At 39.1% G+C, this 17771-nt stretch overlaps 1 protein-coding gene across 2 annotated transcripts in view; it reads right to left on the reverse strand.

The window, feature by feature from the left end:
• shroom2a (shroom family member 2a) overlaps positions 1 to 17771 on the reverse strand; it is a 144480-nt gene that overhangs the window by 59957 nt on the left and 66752 nt on the right. Inside the window, exon 3 of one of the 2 annotated variants that reach the window (XM_041791220.1) lies at positions 16501 to 16649. The exons of the other annotated variant lie outside the window; for it this stretch is intronic. Within the exon in view, the coding sequence (XP_041647154.1) occupies positions 16501 to 16649 (149 nt within the window). The remainder of the gene's footprint in view (positions 1 to 16500; positions 16650 to 17771) is intronic. 2 annotated transcript variants of the gene reach the window in all.

Genomic DNA, 17771 nt, shown 5'->3' on the forward strand with positions numbered 1-17771 from the left:
GGCACAGTCAGTGTATGTGGGAAGTGGAAGTAAAGAATAATGTGTTTTATTGTATTAAACATCAATATTAAGTATAAAGTATACCTTTCCTTATAAGCAAATATAAGCTGTAAGCCTTTTCCGGTACAATATAGATAGAGGCTTTCAACAAATAAGGTAGAACAGGAATGGGTGTGTCAGAATACTCTACATTACTTTTCTATATACCTATAACAGGTCAGATTATTTTTCTTGTTTATTTGGATTTATTCCTTTTGTTTACAAATGACTAACCTGCTCAATAAGCTGGACCTCAGATTATTGAACTGTTTCTCACATGACATTTACAATCAGCCCGTCCCGTCCTCAACCTGGTGATGCTAGAGTGGAGCAGAGGAGGAGGTTTAAGACAAATCGACGTTTTCATCATTCTAATTAATGGATAAAATCAGTGTTCACCCTAAAGCTGGTTTCAGACTGGGAGTGTGACGCGTGCGTCTCAACCGCGACACGCATGGATTTTTGGTTTGATTGCAAGTCAACAAGTCAGGGCTTTCAGACTGCCTGCATGTGCGCGGCGTCTCGCGCAGCTGAGATGCCCGGCTCAGCTGCGGAGAGTTGAGAGATTTTAAGTCTTGCCTATTTTTTCCGTGCACCGTGTGTGGCTGTGGACCATATTAGATAGGAAAATGATAAACGGAGAGCCATATTTACATCACTGAGGCAAATATGTACATAGAATATGTTTACAATGTGTTTCTTGACAACCCTGAGGAAGACCACAAGCTTAAATGCACCTGTTTGATAAAGTTGTTTTCTAAAGATCTACTATTTGTGGACTTTGGACACTGGTAGAATATGTCACAGGAAAGATAAACACCGTATGAATGCTTATCTGGTTTGTGCTTTTCAAATTAAAAGCCCGGTTTTGTATTTCTGTAGAGAAACTCCTTTTACTTGTACAGAATGCTTTTATTTTGAATAGTTCCCGACAAACTTCCTCTAAACACTGAATCAGTAAGCTTGTTGGGGGGTTTATTCAGGTAAAACTCGTGAAGAGGGACAGAGCTTTGAGAACAGGAAAATGCGGTTGACACGCAGCAAACTCGCGCCCTGTGTGAAAGCCGCACCAGCAGCAAAACACGCTCCCAGTCTGAAACGGGCGTAAGACTAACTCCTGCCTGCTTTTCTGTAGCAAATATCCTCTTAAGGCCCATTTATACTCCCTTCAGGTACAAAAATATACATGTCCTTTTCAAACGATGTTACCATCACTGCTCACATACTTCCTTGTGTCCTTTACGTTGGCATGGATGTTAACCAATACATTGGGGGGGGGGGGGCAGCCCAGAGTCAAAAATGATGACAACAACAAACTCAAAAACAAACATGGTGACTGTGGAGGAGGTATTGATAATGTACCTCTTGCATAAAAGACAAAAAACTGAGGCAGCATTTCTAACCAACTCGCAAACTTTTCCTCAAAAAGTTTCACCGTTGTTACAGTATTTCTTCTTCGTATCTCACTAGAGCTACGGATCAGGTAGTGACAGCAACACTGCCTCCATGGTGTCCGGTGGTACGGCTCCGTTTGGCCCGTATCCATAAGCTTTATGGAAACGTGCAGAAATACGGACGCGGAGCAATCACAGACCTACATCTCATAACGGACAGGCATGAATACTGCCCAACATGATGCATTCACTGACATTACCAAAAACTCAGTAACCTCCATAACAGAAACTACTGCGTGAAAGAACAGCTCAACAACAACCGAGTCTGGAACACAACACAGTAAAAGGAATCCTTTATATGAAGATGCGCTGACTTTAGTGGACATTAGTGTCTCTTTTATGGATGCTGCACAAAGAAACACTAGTTTCTACATTTTGGTAAGAATTAAAAAAAAGATGCAATGCACAATTGTATGGCTGTATTGGCCTTAGTCCTATGAAATGGCATCCTTAAAACTTAAATAAATTAAACTTTAGTGCAGTTTAAGTAAAGAGAACCAAAAGTGTATTATAGTCTAGTGTAGATAAAGGCGAGTGCAATCAAAAGATATGGAAAGAAGAACAATGACATCACTACCCAGAGTGCATTTAAAAAAAAAGGCAGACTAAATGTGAAACTACTGAAAACATTTTCAAAAATGTAGAAATCTATTTTTCTTTGTATAACATTTGAAAGACTCTAATGCTGACCTTATGTCTTTATCTGTAGGCTGTCTGTAAATATAACATGATAACATCAACTCATTGCTGACCCTGAGGACAAGAGCCCTGCGATGTCTACCTGCTTAGGAATGAATGAATTAGTGAAAATGGCCACTGACGGTGGCTTTTGCTTAAATGAGAGATCCTGCAGGAGTTCACTGCATTATTTAATTCACTAATTCATTCATCAGTCTCATCTGTCACATAAAATATGCATACACATTTTTCTTTTGATCTTAAATAATTCATGCAAATAATACACAATTTGTTTTCTACTCATGTCAGTATATAAACATTCAGAAGCATGTAGGAAATTACACAGGAGCACAAACAGCTTCAGCACCAAATAAAAGGCTTCAAACAATCTGCTGCAACTCGGTTGTTTCCTTTGGAAGACAACATTCCTTAATAAAATCAGGAAAACACTCCTGAGGGAAAGACTGAATGTTTGTCACGGTTCTTGCACTTTAGAGATGAGTGAAATCTGGTGACAGACAAAACCATCTGCAAAGAAAGGCTGAAGACAAAAACATGGCATGAGAACAGACAGCTGGTTTTAATCAAGACTTTACAAAATCTGGTGAAAAGAAAAGCAGTAGTATTTACACTGATGGAAGAAATATGTTGAAGTTGTTGCACCCAGCCTGCACCTCTCAGGTGAGCTGGGGGGCTCCCCAGGGTCCACCAGGGTCTGACAAAGACCCGCTTCAGCAGGATCCACAATCAAACCAGTCATGTTTCAGGTTAGGGAGTTGAACCATGAGCGGCATGTAATGACCAGCACATTCCGGGGCTGAGTGGCATACCAGCTGTCAAGTCAGTATCTGTCTGCACTGACCCTGAGCCCAGAACCACCTGGAGGAACCTTTAGTCTAAGGCCGTGGGTCCCAACATCATATTAACAACGTCCTGCATCCATAGAAACATCAGATATTACAAGGGATTGGAAATCAGGATCCCACACTGCTGGAATAAATCCACCAATAATCTGTCAAATACTCAAGGACTGTCACTGTAGCATGGAACATGATCCTTAAAATATTTGGGGATTTTAATGAAAATTTTCTGAAAAAATACAAACAAATTCAATACATAGCACTTTAGCTTACAGCTGTGAATTACTTGTAATTGCAGCAATGCAATTTGTCTGTAAAAGACTGGCATGATAACAAAAACAATTACTTTTTATCATGCAGTTTCACTTTTGCCACATTAACTGCATTTTGCTTTTTGAATATATTAGTTCCAAATATTGGGTACTGTATCCTGGACAACTAATAATCAGCATCAGCACTGAGAAAAAATTGGTAGGTTTAAAGTGTACCCCACGTACGCGGATGGCCCACGTTCCAATCTGGCCTGTGGCCCTGTCCTGCATGTCTCTCCCCAACTCTTTCATCCTCTCCACTGTCCTCCTCTGTCATTAAAGGCTCAAAAAGCCCAAAATAAATCTTAAAAAAAAAGTCAAATTTGGGTTTGATCAAAGCGTAAACATGCAGAAGTGAATAACTCTCCAACAGCATCATTTAGGTTTGTTAGTCCAGTTTCAAGAAAACAAATAAAGTAGATTTCAGCTGGGCTAACAAGTTTACACGCATCTTAAAAATCCAGTTTTAGACAAACTTCCACAGTCTGGATTTTTCTATCTGCATACAGGCAGTGAGTAAAGCCGGTTGATGTGGCCTCAGATTAATCTCAACATTTATTATTAAATACAGTGCTTAACAAATGTATTAGACCACCTGTCATATTTGTCTCAGAGACCATCCAGCATCATGAAGTGCTTTAATGTGGACTCTTTCATTTTCAGTCAGCTCTCCACGTTTTACCATTTGAACAGGAATGAGGAATTTCAAACTAAATTCACCCAAATTTGAGACGGCTCACTGGGCTTCTCTGAGAAGTCAGAAATGAATCAAGCATAACATTCAACCACTAAAATTTATTTTTTGTTCAGGAATGCAAGTAAATAACTATCATTTAACATATTATTCAAGAAATATTAACGTGCTTTACTATTTTTTCAGGTTTTTTTGTAAATCAGTAAATTTGAAAATTCATAGATAACAATAAGAATTCTATTTTAGCATTAAAAATATCATTTGGGTTAAAGAGCTTCTACATATTGGTGTATTAACCATCGCAGAAACATCAAAAATGATTTTGGTAATTACCAGTGCTGTTAATTTAGGGCAGCTGTGGCATAAACCTTTGTACATTTACATTACATTTGTTAAGCACTGTACATATATATATATATATATATATATATTACAATATTTTGACATATCTTCTAAATTACAGTATGTCTAATTTGAACTTGAGCTTGTAAAGCACTTTTCTTGTCATCCAACTATTCAAAGCACTTTTACACCACAGGACACACCGACCCATTCAGCCTTCATTCACTGATGGCAGAGGTTGCTATGGAGACTTGTCCATCAGTATTAGTTAATCCCATCCATACACTCCCTTAACCATTTACACACTGCTGACACAGCAGTGGGAGCAAACTGGGGTTCCACATGTGACTGCAGGAGCTGGGGATCGAACCCACAAGACGAACAACTCTACCACTGATCCACAGTCGCCAAGACAATGTTTTCTCTGTTATGGTTACTACTGTAAATCCTCAATTAAAGACCGGGATTCAATCTGCCGCTGGGCCCCTTTTAATGACCGGGGTTATGCGCATCATGAGCATTTAAAGGCTGGTATTTAAATTGTGGCCGGATGTTAAAGCAATTGATGCTATCACAATCATGTCAATAATATATACCTGTATGTATACCGTATTTTGATCTAAAACATTAAAAAAGAAAATTGAAGTTCAGTGTACAGACATTATTGCTGTATCTGATGTGAAAAATAGCTTTTTAAACTGTTGACTGCTGCTCCTCTAAGCATGCTGGGAATGGTCTGCCTACCTGGCATCAATATGATTCCGGGAGAGTTAAGCCTCTGGAAAAGATTGGCTTATTTCAATCAATTTGTCAGACCTTTTATTTAGCATACTGTTCAAAGGAATATTTCATTGTTAACCAGAAATAGAGTCTTAGACTTATTTTAAAGGGAATATTCTGCCCTTTTTATTTCTTAACTGTTGTCTAGATAAGTTAAAATTCAAGCATTTCAAGAGAAAACATGCAGAAAATATCAGAACGTAAATAATCTTATACAGGGGCCCTAATATTTTTTAATAAAGTGGAAACAAAAGTGTTTTGATTTGTATGAACAAGACATTGATTAGCAATATATATAGTCTTTAACAGAGCAACGAGTAATGGTTAAAATATATTCATTTGTCCAGCTCCTGAAGTTTCATTATCAGAGTTATTTGCTTTGGATGAAAATATGAGCTGTTAACACAGTCCAGACAGAGAGTTTTAAAAATAAAGGCCTGGCTCTGAATAAAGAGAGTCCTTCTTATAAAGGCCTGGTGCCCTCATCAGTGTTGTAAATAAAGGCCCTGGTCTTTATCTGAGGATTTACGGTATTATTGATTAATATTGTTGATAACTATTATTGATGACTACTACTGTTTAGATTTTCTTCTCCTCTGATTGTTCTTGTTTTAATTGACTTTGGTGTTCTTTTTCTGATTGATATAATGTCTTTTTTTCTTGTTACTTTACTTTATATCTTTAGAATCAGTTTGATATATTTGTTTTATTTTTTTATTGTTATCTGCTCGACACCATTGCAAATCTCACCCCCCACATCAGTAAGAAATAGAGAGAAGCACTCAGACAACATTTTCAGCATGGAACTGGACTTTTGTTTAACTCATCAGAGCTAAAGCAGAGGTGAAGGATAAGACGCCTCAGAGTCTAACAACAGTGATGAGGATTTGCTGTAGTCCCCCATTATCACACATCCTGTTCAGCTATAGATATCACAAAATACTCGGAGGATTAAAAAGGCAATCTGTGAGGTAAGATTATTTACAACAGTTCATACTGAAAATAATGCTGCACAATTAATCTGATCACAGTCCTTACCTCAATGTCAAGCTGTACATTTACATAAGCACATAAAATGCAGCATATTTTTGTATGAAGAGGTATTTGAAAGGACTTACAAAAATGCCTGGACTCTACTACGGTACACCATGGAAGTACCTCCAGCTTAGAAGCACTAAAAAGTTATTTATCTGGAAAATATTAAGTTATTTTGAAAGCAGTATTGTAAAAACTTCAAGGCTGTTATTTTCCATGCTACTTAATAGGAGTGTAACGGTACGGAAAAATTTCGATTTGGTACGTACCTCAGTTTTAAAGTCACGGTTTGGTACGTTTTCGGTACAATAATTGAAGCAAATAAATTAAAGTAATTCATTTATTTTTTAAAATTAAATTGTATTAAAATAAATAGGTTGAATGAATTACATTTAAATTAAAAATAATGCTGCATGCTTCTTCCAAAAGTTCTTCAATCATTAAAAATATTGACAAATAAACACATTTTTGAATTACTAGGTTATTTTCATTGATATATTGACATACTTATACCCATTCTTTTAACACTAAAATTTCCCAGCCAACCTGAACGCATCATCATACAACCATAAGTTAGCTTGTTAAGCATGCTAATTAGCGTCTTTCCAGAGTTCAGCACTGGATTACTTTTTAACCAATGGGACCTACTACAAAGTTTGGGAGAACTTTTCACAGCCCATCTTGGCGGATAAAGGCGTTAAGAGCCGTGTGGAATCTGAGGATGATTTTACCTATGATGGAGCTGCAGACATGATGGAGTCTCCTCTCCCCCTCCTCTAAGGCTGACAGTTGAAGGCAGAATTAATTTGATTCACAGTGCCAGAGCACCAGTGGTGTAATAGAAACTATCTTAAATAATAGGAAATTCATAACCGGCTGGTGAGACTTTTTGTTCCTCCTCCTCATTATAGTGACATTCTTGTTTCAGTGATACCTTTCAAATGCTTTGATTGGTCCGCTGAACGACATGCTGTCAGCAACACAGCTGCTGATAATGTCAGCGCTACTGTTGTTGTCTTTGTCCACTGTTGTATTACTGGGAAACAAAGTGTTCCTAAACAGGACACTTTTATCTTGGAGTATCAAGGCTGTTGCTGGCGTAGTTGTGTGGTTGCCAGGACAGTGTGACAGTGAGTTGTTCTCTGGTTTTCTGTCTGTGTATGAGCTTCATTCCACATATATTCCTTCAGTACATGTCTGTATATTATATTTTTAATCAAATTATTATATCTATAATCAAAATTTGGAAAAACGTGCCTCTGTCTGCTGTAAATATTGGCCAAAGAACAAATGAATCAGTGGAGTTTTAGGCTGGACTGACAGAGTCTCTATCTTTATTTATCACCACCTCTTAGATTTTAAAGTCTTCTTTTTAGGACTAAAATATGTGCATGTGTTCATCCACAAACTTTGAACAGTGTGTTTTAAGGACTGATGTTTTAGGTCTGAGCTACCTTTAAATATTGCTATTGATACTGGCTAAAATTGTTTTGCTGATATCAGAAAATCAGAATAGTGCGTCCATTATCACCAAATCCTGCAGCACTAACTTAGAATGGAGTTTACTCAAAAACATTGAGTGTTTTGAGTTTCAAATATTGGTGTTGAAATGGCATAACAACATATTAAACAATTAGTTAGAAACTCCAGCTAACATTTAATAAAACCTTTTTTTAAAATTTTAATTATACAAAAAACACAAATCATGTTTTACCAAGAAAACTAACTTTCCCCATAAGTTTAACCCCCAGATTCCCTCACATACCTCTTCAAATGTCTGTCAAAAAATAACATTTCTTCAAGTCCAATGCCAAAAAGTGACAGCAGAGATCAGAACAGGCACGTTTTCTTGGCTAGGATGGCAAAAAATGGCACAGATTTGATCAATACCGTCCTCCTGCTAAGCTGTTGATCCACTGCAGTAACTGCCCGTCTGCTAACCTTGGCACTGGAGCAAACCAATGAAACAAGGAGGTGAACTTAAGACAGGACCAGGCAGAAATCTCTAAGCTGTGATTTCCTCAGCTGAGAAGCTGAAAATGTTAAGAAATCTGCTGATTATAAGAATTCAGTCTACAGCATTCTTCACATTCTATCTGTGCTTATAAAGAGAAAGAAAGAGCAGACCAGCACTCTGCTACCCTGCTGGATGATCACGCTGTAAGGAGGCCAGAAAGCTTTTCCAGGTATAATTGGATTGTGCAACAAAACACCACTCCCAACTCATCTTAAACAACCTCATAGACTTCTTATGGTGTTGTTACTAGGGCTGGACAATTCATCGAAAATTAGATTAAACTGCAAATTGCAAAAAGTGCAATATTTCTTTGACCAGAAATTTTTGTAAAAACAGTAGTTTTAAACTTTTTTTTTTTTTTTTTTGCAGTAGAGATGTTATGCATGACATGTCATGCAATCATTTAGGTGCCTTTTTTTTTAAGAATTGTTTACAAAAAAAAAATCCTACCTTCTTCATTTTTGTACTTTTCTTCTTATTAAATATAAGAATGACAAAAACCCTTCAATGCAACAATTCATATCCAATTTACAATACGAGTCAAAATCATCAGAACTGGACACTTTTAAAGACTTGCCCAGCCCTTGTTCAGGAATTAAAGAACGTTAAGGAATAATCGTATATCAAATCGCAATTGCAATATTGGGGAAAAATATCCCCATTAGATTATTTCCAAAATCGTTCAGCCCTAGTTGTTACTAGTATTTTTAACACAATGCGAGACAAACGCAGCGTTCTTCTTTACAGCAGGTGACATCTCTTCTGATTCTTGTAACAAAACCTGTAAAGCAGCAAGTTGGTGTTTGTACTTCTGTAATAATGCCAGAAGGGGGACACAGAAAGCCACAACAAGCTTCAGCTCCTTGCTCTAAAGTTTAATGAATCACTCTGCTGGTTGTGGCGTGGACTAAAAATTCCTCAGGGGAGGGAAAAAGAGGACAGGACTGTGGGGGGTCTGATGAAAAAATATCATTATAACTGCTGGAAGAGAGCTAGATGGTATTAGAAGCATACCTTAGAGTAGAAGAGATTAACTCACAATCACACAAACAGCTTCACGTTATTGGATAGATTTTTATATGTATGATGAACAAATAAACTCGCTAGATATCTGCATTTTGAGCCCGTTTTTGTAAGTATAAGGGCTGACAGCTTCCATCTGGTTGGTCGAAGGTTCGGTCAAAACCACCATTGTTGCTGACTATCGAGTTTTTCTTTGGTTGAGTAAGGCCCGATAAGCATAAGTTTAAATTTGCTCTAAATGTGTCCTGGGTATTTTCACACATACACAAAACTCCTGAAAACAATCCAAAAACACACAGTAACAAAAATAACATCACCATTTTAATGTATCTCAACTAACTAGGGCTGCAGTAATAGATTCTTTTCGTAATACACTGATAAAAAACACTGCATTTTTTTAATCAACAGGGCTCCAGATTGCCCCTAAATGGTCGCATTTTGCCCCTAAAATTTGAGACAGTGCGAGTAAATTTTTCATCTACTTGCACAACATGTGCGGCTGGTAAATTTGCTGATTTTTTAATGATTATTATTAAATATTTTTTGTTGCTGACAAAATTCTGCTCCACACTTCAGCCCAGTTGTTGGTAATAATGCACAAATGAGCTGGTTTGTCAACCCAACTAACTCCAAAAGAACAAGAAAGGAGACGAACACCAAAGAAGAAGAATGTGTGTGAGTGTGGGGGGGTGAATGACCACTGTGATGTGTGCTAATGTGTGAAAAGAAGGGCTGACAGCTTCAATTCGATTCGAATTAATTGATCAAAAAGCTTTAGGTCAACCAAGATCACGCTGGTCGGCGAATCAGACCCTCCCCTGCCCCTCCCCCAGGACGTTGGTCTGGGGGCAAAAGCGTGTGAGCAGGTGATAGAGAGACGTGCTGCTGGGAACAGGAGCAATGCAGATCTAGGAATTACAGGTAGAGAATCACACAAAGCTACCAGAGTGAGATGTTTTCTGATATTTTACAGCACTAACGCTCAGAAACAACACATCAACTCGTCACAAAGATGCAGGCTGTTAATACTGAAGAGTGTCTCTGCTCTGCCCTCCCTCACTGCATCCACTCCAATGGTCAGTTTAATTCACCTGTCGGCAAATAGGCTGCGTAGTATCACCTCCTTTTATAATCTCCTTTAAAGTGTCACGTAAGCGTTAGCTTCTCTAACAGACACACAGAAAGGAGAGGTGATAAAAGGCGATGTCTGGGCGTGCCGGTGGTTAAGGCATGCGCCATGTACGCAGGCGACCGGGGTTCGAAACCGGCCCATGGCACTATTTCCTGCATGTCTCTTTCCGCTCTCTCCCCTGTTTCTGACTCTATGCACTGTCCTCTCTAATAAAGGCATAAAAAAACCCAAGAATAAATCTTTAGAAAAAAAAAAAGGCGATGTCTGCTGGTCATTAAGTCCCGACGAGAGAACTTTTTTCCTCTCACCTCCGTAAATAAACACTGCATGCTGTCTGCTTTATGCTCATAAATGACATGGCGCAGACTGGATCAAGTGATCCTGTTAATAGTTACCATTATAAATGAATGAAAAACAATGATCTGAGGTTATTTTGTAGGCTGTATGAGTTTAAAGAGCTACCGTGCCGGGATCACGGAGCTCAAAGGCAGGTGCACTGATCATATCTCAGTTAATTATTTTAGCTACATAATAAGACGTGATGCGCCGAAAAGATGTATTAATGCTTCCAAAGGCTTGTTATGTTCATTTTAGCATCATCTAGAGTACCAAGAAGGTGCAGTGAGGAGCCTGGATGGACTGAATTAGTCCCCAAAAAGTAAATTTTTTAAAATGAATTAAATTTTTTACCTGAACGACCACTCTATTAATTGGTGCCTGGGTGTGATTTTGGTCGACCAAGTTTTTCTTTGGTTGACTACAGCCCTAGTGAAAAGAAGCAAGTCTTGGGGTTATCACACAAATCTACAGGTTTCACATAAATCTTGTAAACAATGATCAACGGTGCAGAGGACTATCGGTGCTTACTTTCTCCCCACTAAAACTAGTGTGCCAGAGGAGACAAATCCTGATAATGAGTCTGACTTGTTTTGTGAGGAAACGGTCATGGTGTAAAAGGGCAGGAAATTCTGTTTTCGGGATGAGTGGCTGCGCGAGTTCACCTGGCTGAGGTATTTCTGGGAGACAAATTAAATGAACTGCAAATTCTGCTGTCAGTACCCACAACATGCAGGGACAGAGGTCGTGTTAACCGAATATTCTCCGTCACTGACAGAATTTTTTTAAGGATGACGGAGAATTTTGAAGGCTGTTCGTCATTTTGATGGGCTGGAATGATGAGGATGAGCCTGCATTTCAGCGCACACACAGACCTTTTCCATTTTGCACACATGGACTATCAAGGAGGTTATTTAATCTATTAACTAGAATGGCCGTCTGAGTTGGCAGACCCACGCCTAAGCAGTGCCACCGAGGAACTCATGCTCCCATTGCTTACTCTGGTGTTCAAAATTTCGAAGTCCGAGAAAAAACGAACGGGTGCGCGGATCATCACCAAAATCTAATCGATTGTTCCCTGTCACTATCCCAATATTCCCTGAAAGTTTGGTGAAGATCTGACTTTCCGTTCTGGAGTCATCTTGTACACATACAAACAAACAAACAAACAAAGATACGGAACCCTTTACATAACCCCCTACCGATTTCACTGGCGTGGGTAATAAAAATGTTGAGCCACTGGGCTCTCTCATCGACCTTGACATTGTAGATTAATGAAGGCGCGTCGGTCTCCGTGCTGATAGCGCACTGAGAGGCTGCTGCAGGTGTCTGAGTACACAGGTCGGCATGCTGAGTTCCTGCTGCTTCCACCTCACTTGCTCACCACTGAAACCTCACTTTAACCCTTTAAAACCTGAGTTTCTGGACTCTTTTCTTATTTTAACCATAAAAGGCCCAGAAAATGTCCTGTGAGTACGTGCTTTTGCCCATTGTTCCACAATACTTATAACTTTTAATATATGGCAGTTATCTACATTTTACTGCATGTTGGGACTTCCAGTTTGTAGATGAGGCTGTAGACAGCTAAAAAGAGGAGCTCCTGGACGAATAAGTTTAAAAAACTGAGAAAACCCTTATAATCATAACTCAATGATGGAAAAATAATCAACATGGATAAAAACACATTTTACTGCATGTTAAGAGTGTTTCACTTTAAAATGAAAAAACACAAAAACGGGGGAAATTTGGCTGTGAAGCACAGTTTCTCAGCTTTCAGAAACTGTTTGAATTTTTCTGATAACACAAACAGTCATGCAATTATGGTCACGCAAAGTGTGCTTCAACAGTGCGTTGGTAGCGACACGCTAGGTGTAAAAGGGTTAAACACCAAGGTTCTCTCTCTCGATGACGGATCATTTTCGATGTGGCATAATCGATTTGACTCGTTGTATCCCCGTCTACAGCCATTTATCTCCCTCTGCAGAAGACTGTATACCTGTAGACATTACTCAGGGACTGACAGTCATCCAGTGCTACCCTGCCAATCACAGGGCTTGTGGCCTGCATAGTTTCACCATATGGTTATACTTTTGAGAAGGTGCATGTTGGACTATGTGCATCAGCCAGGATCAGTCCACACGGACCAACGGTGTATGCTATAGAGTTCATGAACGCTAAAGTATAAATCAGCCTTGAGTGAGAACTCCAGTGTTAAAACAATTTGTGTAATTGCACAGCTAGAGGAGCGCTAAAAAAAAAAAAACCCTAGAACATTTACCAAAGAAAAGAAAAGCCAACTGGAATGCATGTAACTACAATCTGTTATTATGGTACAATTACAGAGTTGACTATGCCCAGTGGTTAGAGTTGGTAAGAATTAAACAAATTGAGCAGAAGACATGCACTTTAACCAAAGCCAATGCCCTGCTTTGCATTGGGGGCGTTTTTAAATACGAAAACATCTGTAAACTGCAGATTTTCTCATTTGACAGAGCAAAGTTGAAGCACAGAGTGTTCAATAGTTCTGTTGGGGCATGTGCTGTGAGACTGAGATCCTTTCCCACAGATAACCACACCTGCCTGAAATGTGTGTGACAGGCCTCTCCCCTTCTTCCTCTCCCTGTGACATCACACTAACATTCTCCCATGAGTCACTGCATGAAAAATAAATTAGACTCCTCCCTGGTGCTGTCTGTGAAAAGACCACACCTGCAAACAGAAGCAGGTTCTGACAGCTTCCTCATCCTCACTCCAACTATCCAAAATGATCCCTGAGATAAAGGAAAGGTGTTTCACGGCTTACAATGCACAAGGCCGGGCACAGATTGATCTGCAGTCAAACATCAGGCCTTTTTAAGGGTGCAGGCAGTGAACTGGAATGCTACACTGTAAAACACATCCAACACCAGCTTGAAACAAAATCTCCAGGGAGCAGAGGAGCTTGGGCTGAAGCTGTGAGGTTTTGTGATAAACTATTATCACTGTATTCTAAATCGGACACAGACTAGTTATTGTGGCCTCGAAAATGAGTGACTGAAGAGGCTATTTGAGATGCCAGGAAAAACAAAATTCTTCAAAGCAGACAAGCAAAAGGGAGAAAGCATCCCATGGGATTGAAAGACTGGAAACAATGTAACTGGAACAATGAGCCTGGACCATGTAATGAAATGTCCTTCTCCATTCACTCCTACAAATAAACTGAAATGACAATACCCACATCTAGTAGTTATGCATACTGTTCTGTCAAAGGTACCCAGCATAAGCATCAGTCTTCATTATTAAATCAATAGGAAAATACAAGAGATAATGTTAACAAAAGGACACCTATGGGTTTGACATGCTTAGAGCAGCATTTAATGGCGGATTTACCGGTTATGTGTGGATGATTTTTTTTTTTTTGTAAACGATCAGGTGTAGACGAAAGTATTTTTAAAAACGGATGAAGGGGGATATTCATTTTAGAAAATACCCAGCTACCTGTGTACAAGGCCTAAGCGTTGTTTGAAGTTTTAAACATGCATGATAAAACCCTTAGCCTCTACTGTAGATGCATCAGGGGTAAGGCTGGGAAATTAATTGCAAATTAGATAAAATTGCAATGTGGCCTGCTGCAATTTACAAATCGCAGAAGTTGCAATATTTCTTTAACTTGAAATGTGTCAAAAATACCAGTTTAATAAATCTTTTTTTTTTTGCAGCAGAGATTTTATGCACATTATGCAAACATTAAAGTGTGATTTTTTTTTTTTTTAATGGTTTACAAAAATTCTCCTTTTAGTGTTTTACGTATGTTTTTCTTAATTAAAATGAGTGAAACAAAAATGATAATGCCCTTAAACAAAGCAAATGACATCACATTTGCAATATACAAGCAAAAATAGTTAGCTTATTCTATCTAAAACTGATGAAGCCTAGCGTTGCTTCATGAAAGTCATACCCCAGCTGAGATCAGCTGGTAGCCAGCCTCACCTCCTCCACCCCAGCCGCCTCCTTTATAGCGTAAAGCTTGTTTCACCCCCATATTCAGATTCATGCAACTATGGAGTAATTGCTTCTGAAATAATTTCAGTGTTTTCAATACACATGATCTTATCTATGGAATTATCTATTGCTTGAATTTGTTGTAAAATACACAAGATTACCCCAAGAATAGTTGCATATTAAATTGCAACATTTTGGGAAACATTTCTCAATTCGATTATTTTTGCAAATCGTTAAGCCCTAGTCTCCAGCCAATAAAAATGCGCTACATCGTCACAGCCAATCACAATGTGCCACGTCATCAGCAGGTGTAGGCCCCCGGACAGATCTGGTTCCTACACTGGGTGGAAACAGAAAGCTTCACTAATAGTTGAGGTATAGAGAAAAACTTTATTGTGATGTATTTCTACTCATGCAAACATGCTCTACTAGTGAGTATCACTGCTACAACAAGGTAAATATGGCTCCCTGTCATTTTCCTGTCTATTATAGTCGATTAAAAAAACTATAGGTGAGACCTTAGTTGTCTAGATCTGCGTGAGCCGTGCGTATCAGGGGTGTGAGATGCAGCACTCACACAGGCAGTCTGAAAGCCCGAAGTGTCTGCATGCAAACAAACTGAAAATCGAGCTGCACTGTAGCCGATTCATGCGTCTCACACTACCAGTCTCAAACAGCAGTGAGGCAACTGTATTTTTCACATAATTCAATACATCGCTAACTTAGTATGAAATATGAAAAAGACAAAGGTTAAAACTCAAGGTGCAACATTATGATGACGTAGTATGCCCTGATTTAAGTTAGTATTCATGCAAAGCATGCACTGTAGAACAAAGAAAATGTATGCAACTTGAAACTGAGGAATATGGCTTTCTTTTGTGGAAGATGATCCAACTTTAGTAGAAAATTGTTTGTTTTTACTGTTTATTTAGGGCTTATGAGTTGTCCCACAAGAAAGAGACATAGATTGTTGATAGTAAAGCCTCACTGTTTCCAGATCTGTCAGAGACCTGCCTGTGGAGAGTATAAAACAATGAGGGAGCATCACAGCCGTGTCCTTGTGGAGAAATAAATGGTGAGAGGACTTCCTTGTACGGTAGGATTTGTTAAAGGATTACATTATGATATAATACAATACAGAATGAAATGCAGACAGCAAAGAGACAAAAGGAGTAGTGTTACAAACAACACCACCATTTATTCAGAGGCCTGCAGCTCTCAAGTTGATGAATCAGTCATCAGTTAAACAAGACACACATACTTAACAGAACCTCAGAGTCAATCCATCGCACAGAGAGGCTTCTGAGAGAAATGTGGATTATGGCCTGTTTATGAACAGTCTGCTCTGTGGTAAGAAGAAACAGACATGGATTAATCACTGCAAAGACAAACTATGAAAGCCCCATCACTGCTGACTTTCTAAAATAAATCCCTGTGCATCTGAAAACCTTCCTCTTGTCCGTCTCTCTCCATGCTCACAGAGTCTGTGATGCTACCTTCAGCCGCTACCTTCTTTCAGCTTCAGCATGAAAAACTGTGTCACAAACCCTGAACTCTGAAATGCAACCTGGCAAAACAGGACTATCTGGCTACCGAGAGCTCCACAGTTCTGACTAGACAGAGATCCCAGAAAGAGCAGGCAAGTCTTCAGGCATAAGATACAGACTAACAGCTGCAGGGACCAGAGGGATTGTCTGACTCCACTCCACTGTCGTCTTGGTTTTGTTGGAAGTGTTACTATGGTGACTAGATGCACTTGTGACAGCAGCAGATGCAGGAAGAGAGGGCCCAGGAGGGGACTGGGGATTGGTTACTTACCTTTTCACCACCAGACTTAGGGTCTTGTGGGAGCCTTTCACCAGGCAGATCGCCTCCTGTCTGTAACCACTCAAGGGAATCTCGTTGATGTTGACAAGCTCGTCTCCTACCTGGAGGCTCACAGCTGCTGCTTTACTGCCCTCCTCCACCTGAAACAGAAATACAGCTAATGGAAAACTGGGGATTGAACACATGATGCTAAACTAGGGAGACCACATTTCCAAACCTTCTAAATTTTGATTTTGACATTGAATCAACTGGATTTTCCAAATGGTGCACCTTTCAAAACCATAAAAAGAGCCTCAGCAGATAAAAAAATTGTATTTCCCTTAATGCACCCAAACTTAACTCATGTAATCTTCTAGGTTGTTTGCAATCACGTATTCCAAATGTCTGTAGGAGGTCATCAGGAGGACAGCCATTAGGAATGAATGGGGACATCTTTTCATGTAAGGTATTTGCACTTTGTTTATTGCTGTTTATTTTTTTCAAATTTTTAAAATCTTTAATCCTATCTATTATTATTGATATACAGTTGAAACCAGAAGTTTACACTATATAAAAAGGCACATAAACTTTTTTTTCTCACCGTCTAACATTAAATCAGATTAAACTTTTCCTGTTTTTAGTCAATTAGGATTACCAAAATTATTTCTATTTGCTAAATGCCAGAATAATGAGAGAGATCATTTTTTAGACCATTTTTTATTATTTCCTTGAGAGTCAGAAGTTTACATACATGTCATTAGTATTTGGTAGCATTGCCTTTAAACTGTATGACTTGGGTCAAATGTTTTGGATATGCTTCCACAAGCTTCTCACAATAGTTTGCAGGAATTTTGGCCCATTCCTCCTGGCAGAACTGGTGTAACTGAGCCAAGTTTGTAGGCCGCCTTGCTCGCACATGCCTTTTCAGCTCTGCCCATAAATGTTCAACGGGATTGAGATCAGGGCTTTGTGATGGCCACTCCAAAACATTGACTTTGTTATCCTTAAGCCACTTTGTAACCAGTTTGGCAGTATGCTGAGGGTCATTGTCCATTTGGAAAACCCATTTGCGCCCAAGCTTTAACTTCCTGGCTGATGTCTTGAGATGTTGCTTCAGTATTTCCACATAATGTTCTTTCCTAATGATGCCATCTATTTTGTGAAGTGCACCTGTCCCTCCTGCAGCAAAACAACCCCACAACATGATGCTGCCACCCCCATGTTTCACAGTTGGGATGGTGTTCTTAGGCTTGCAAGCTTCCCCCTTTTTTCTCCAAATGTAA

This window comes from Cheilinus undulatus, linkage group 7 (genome assembly GCF_018320785.1).
Source record: "Cheilinus undulatus linkage group 7, ASM1832078v1, whole genome shotgun sequence".
Lineage (NCBI taxonomy): Eukaryota > Metazoa > Chordata > Actinopteri > Labriformes > Labridae > Cheilinus > Cheilinus undulatus.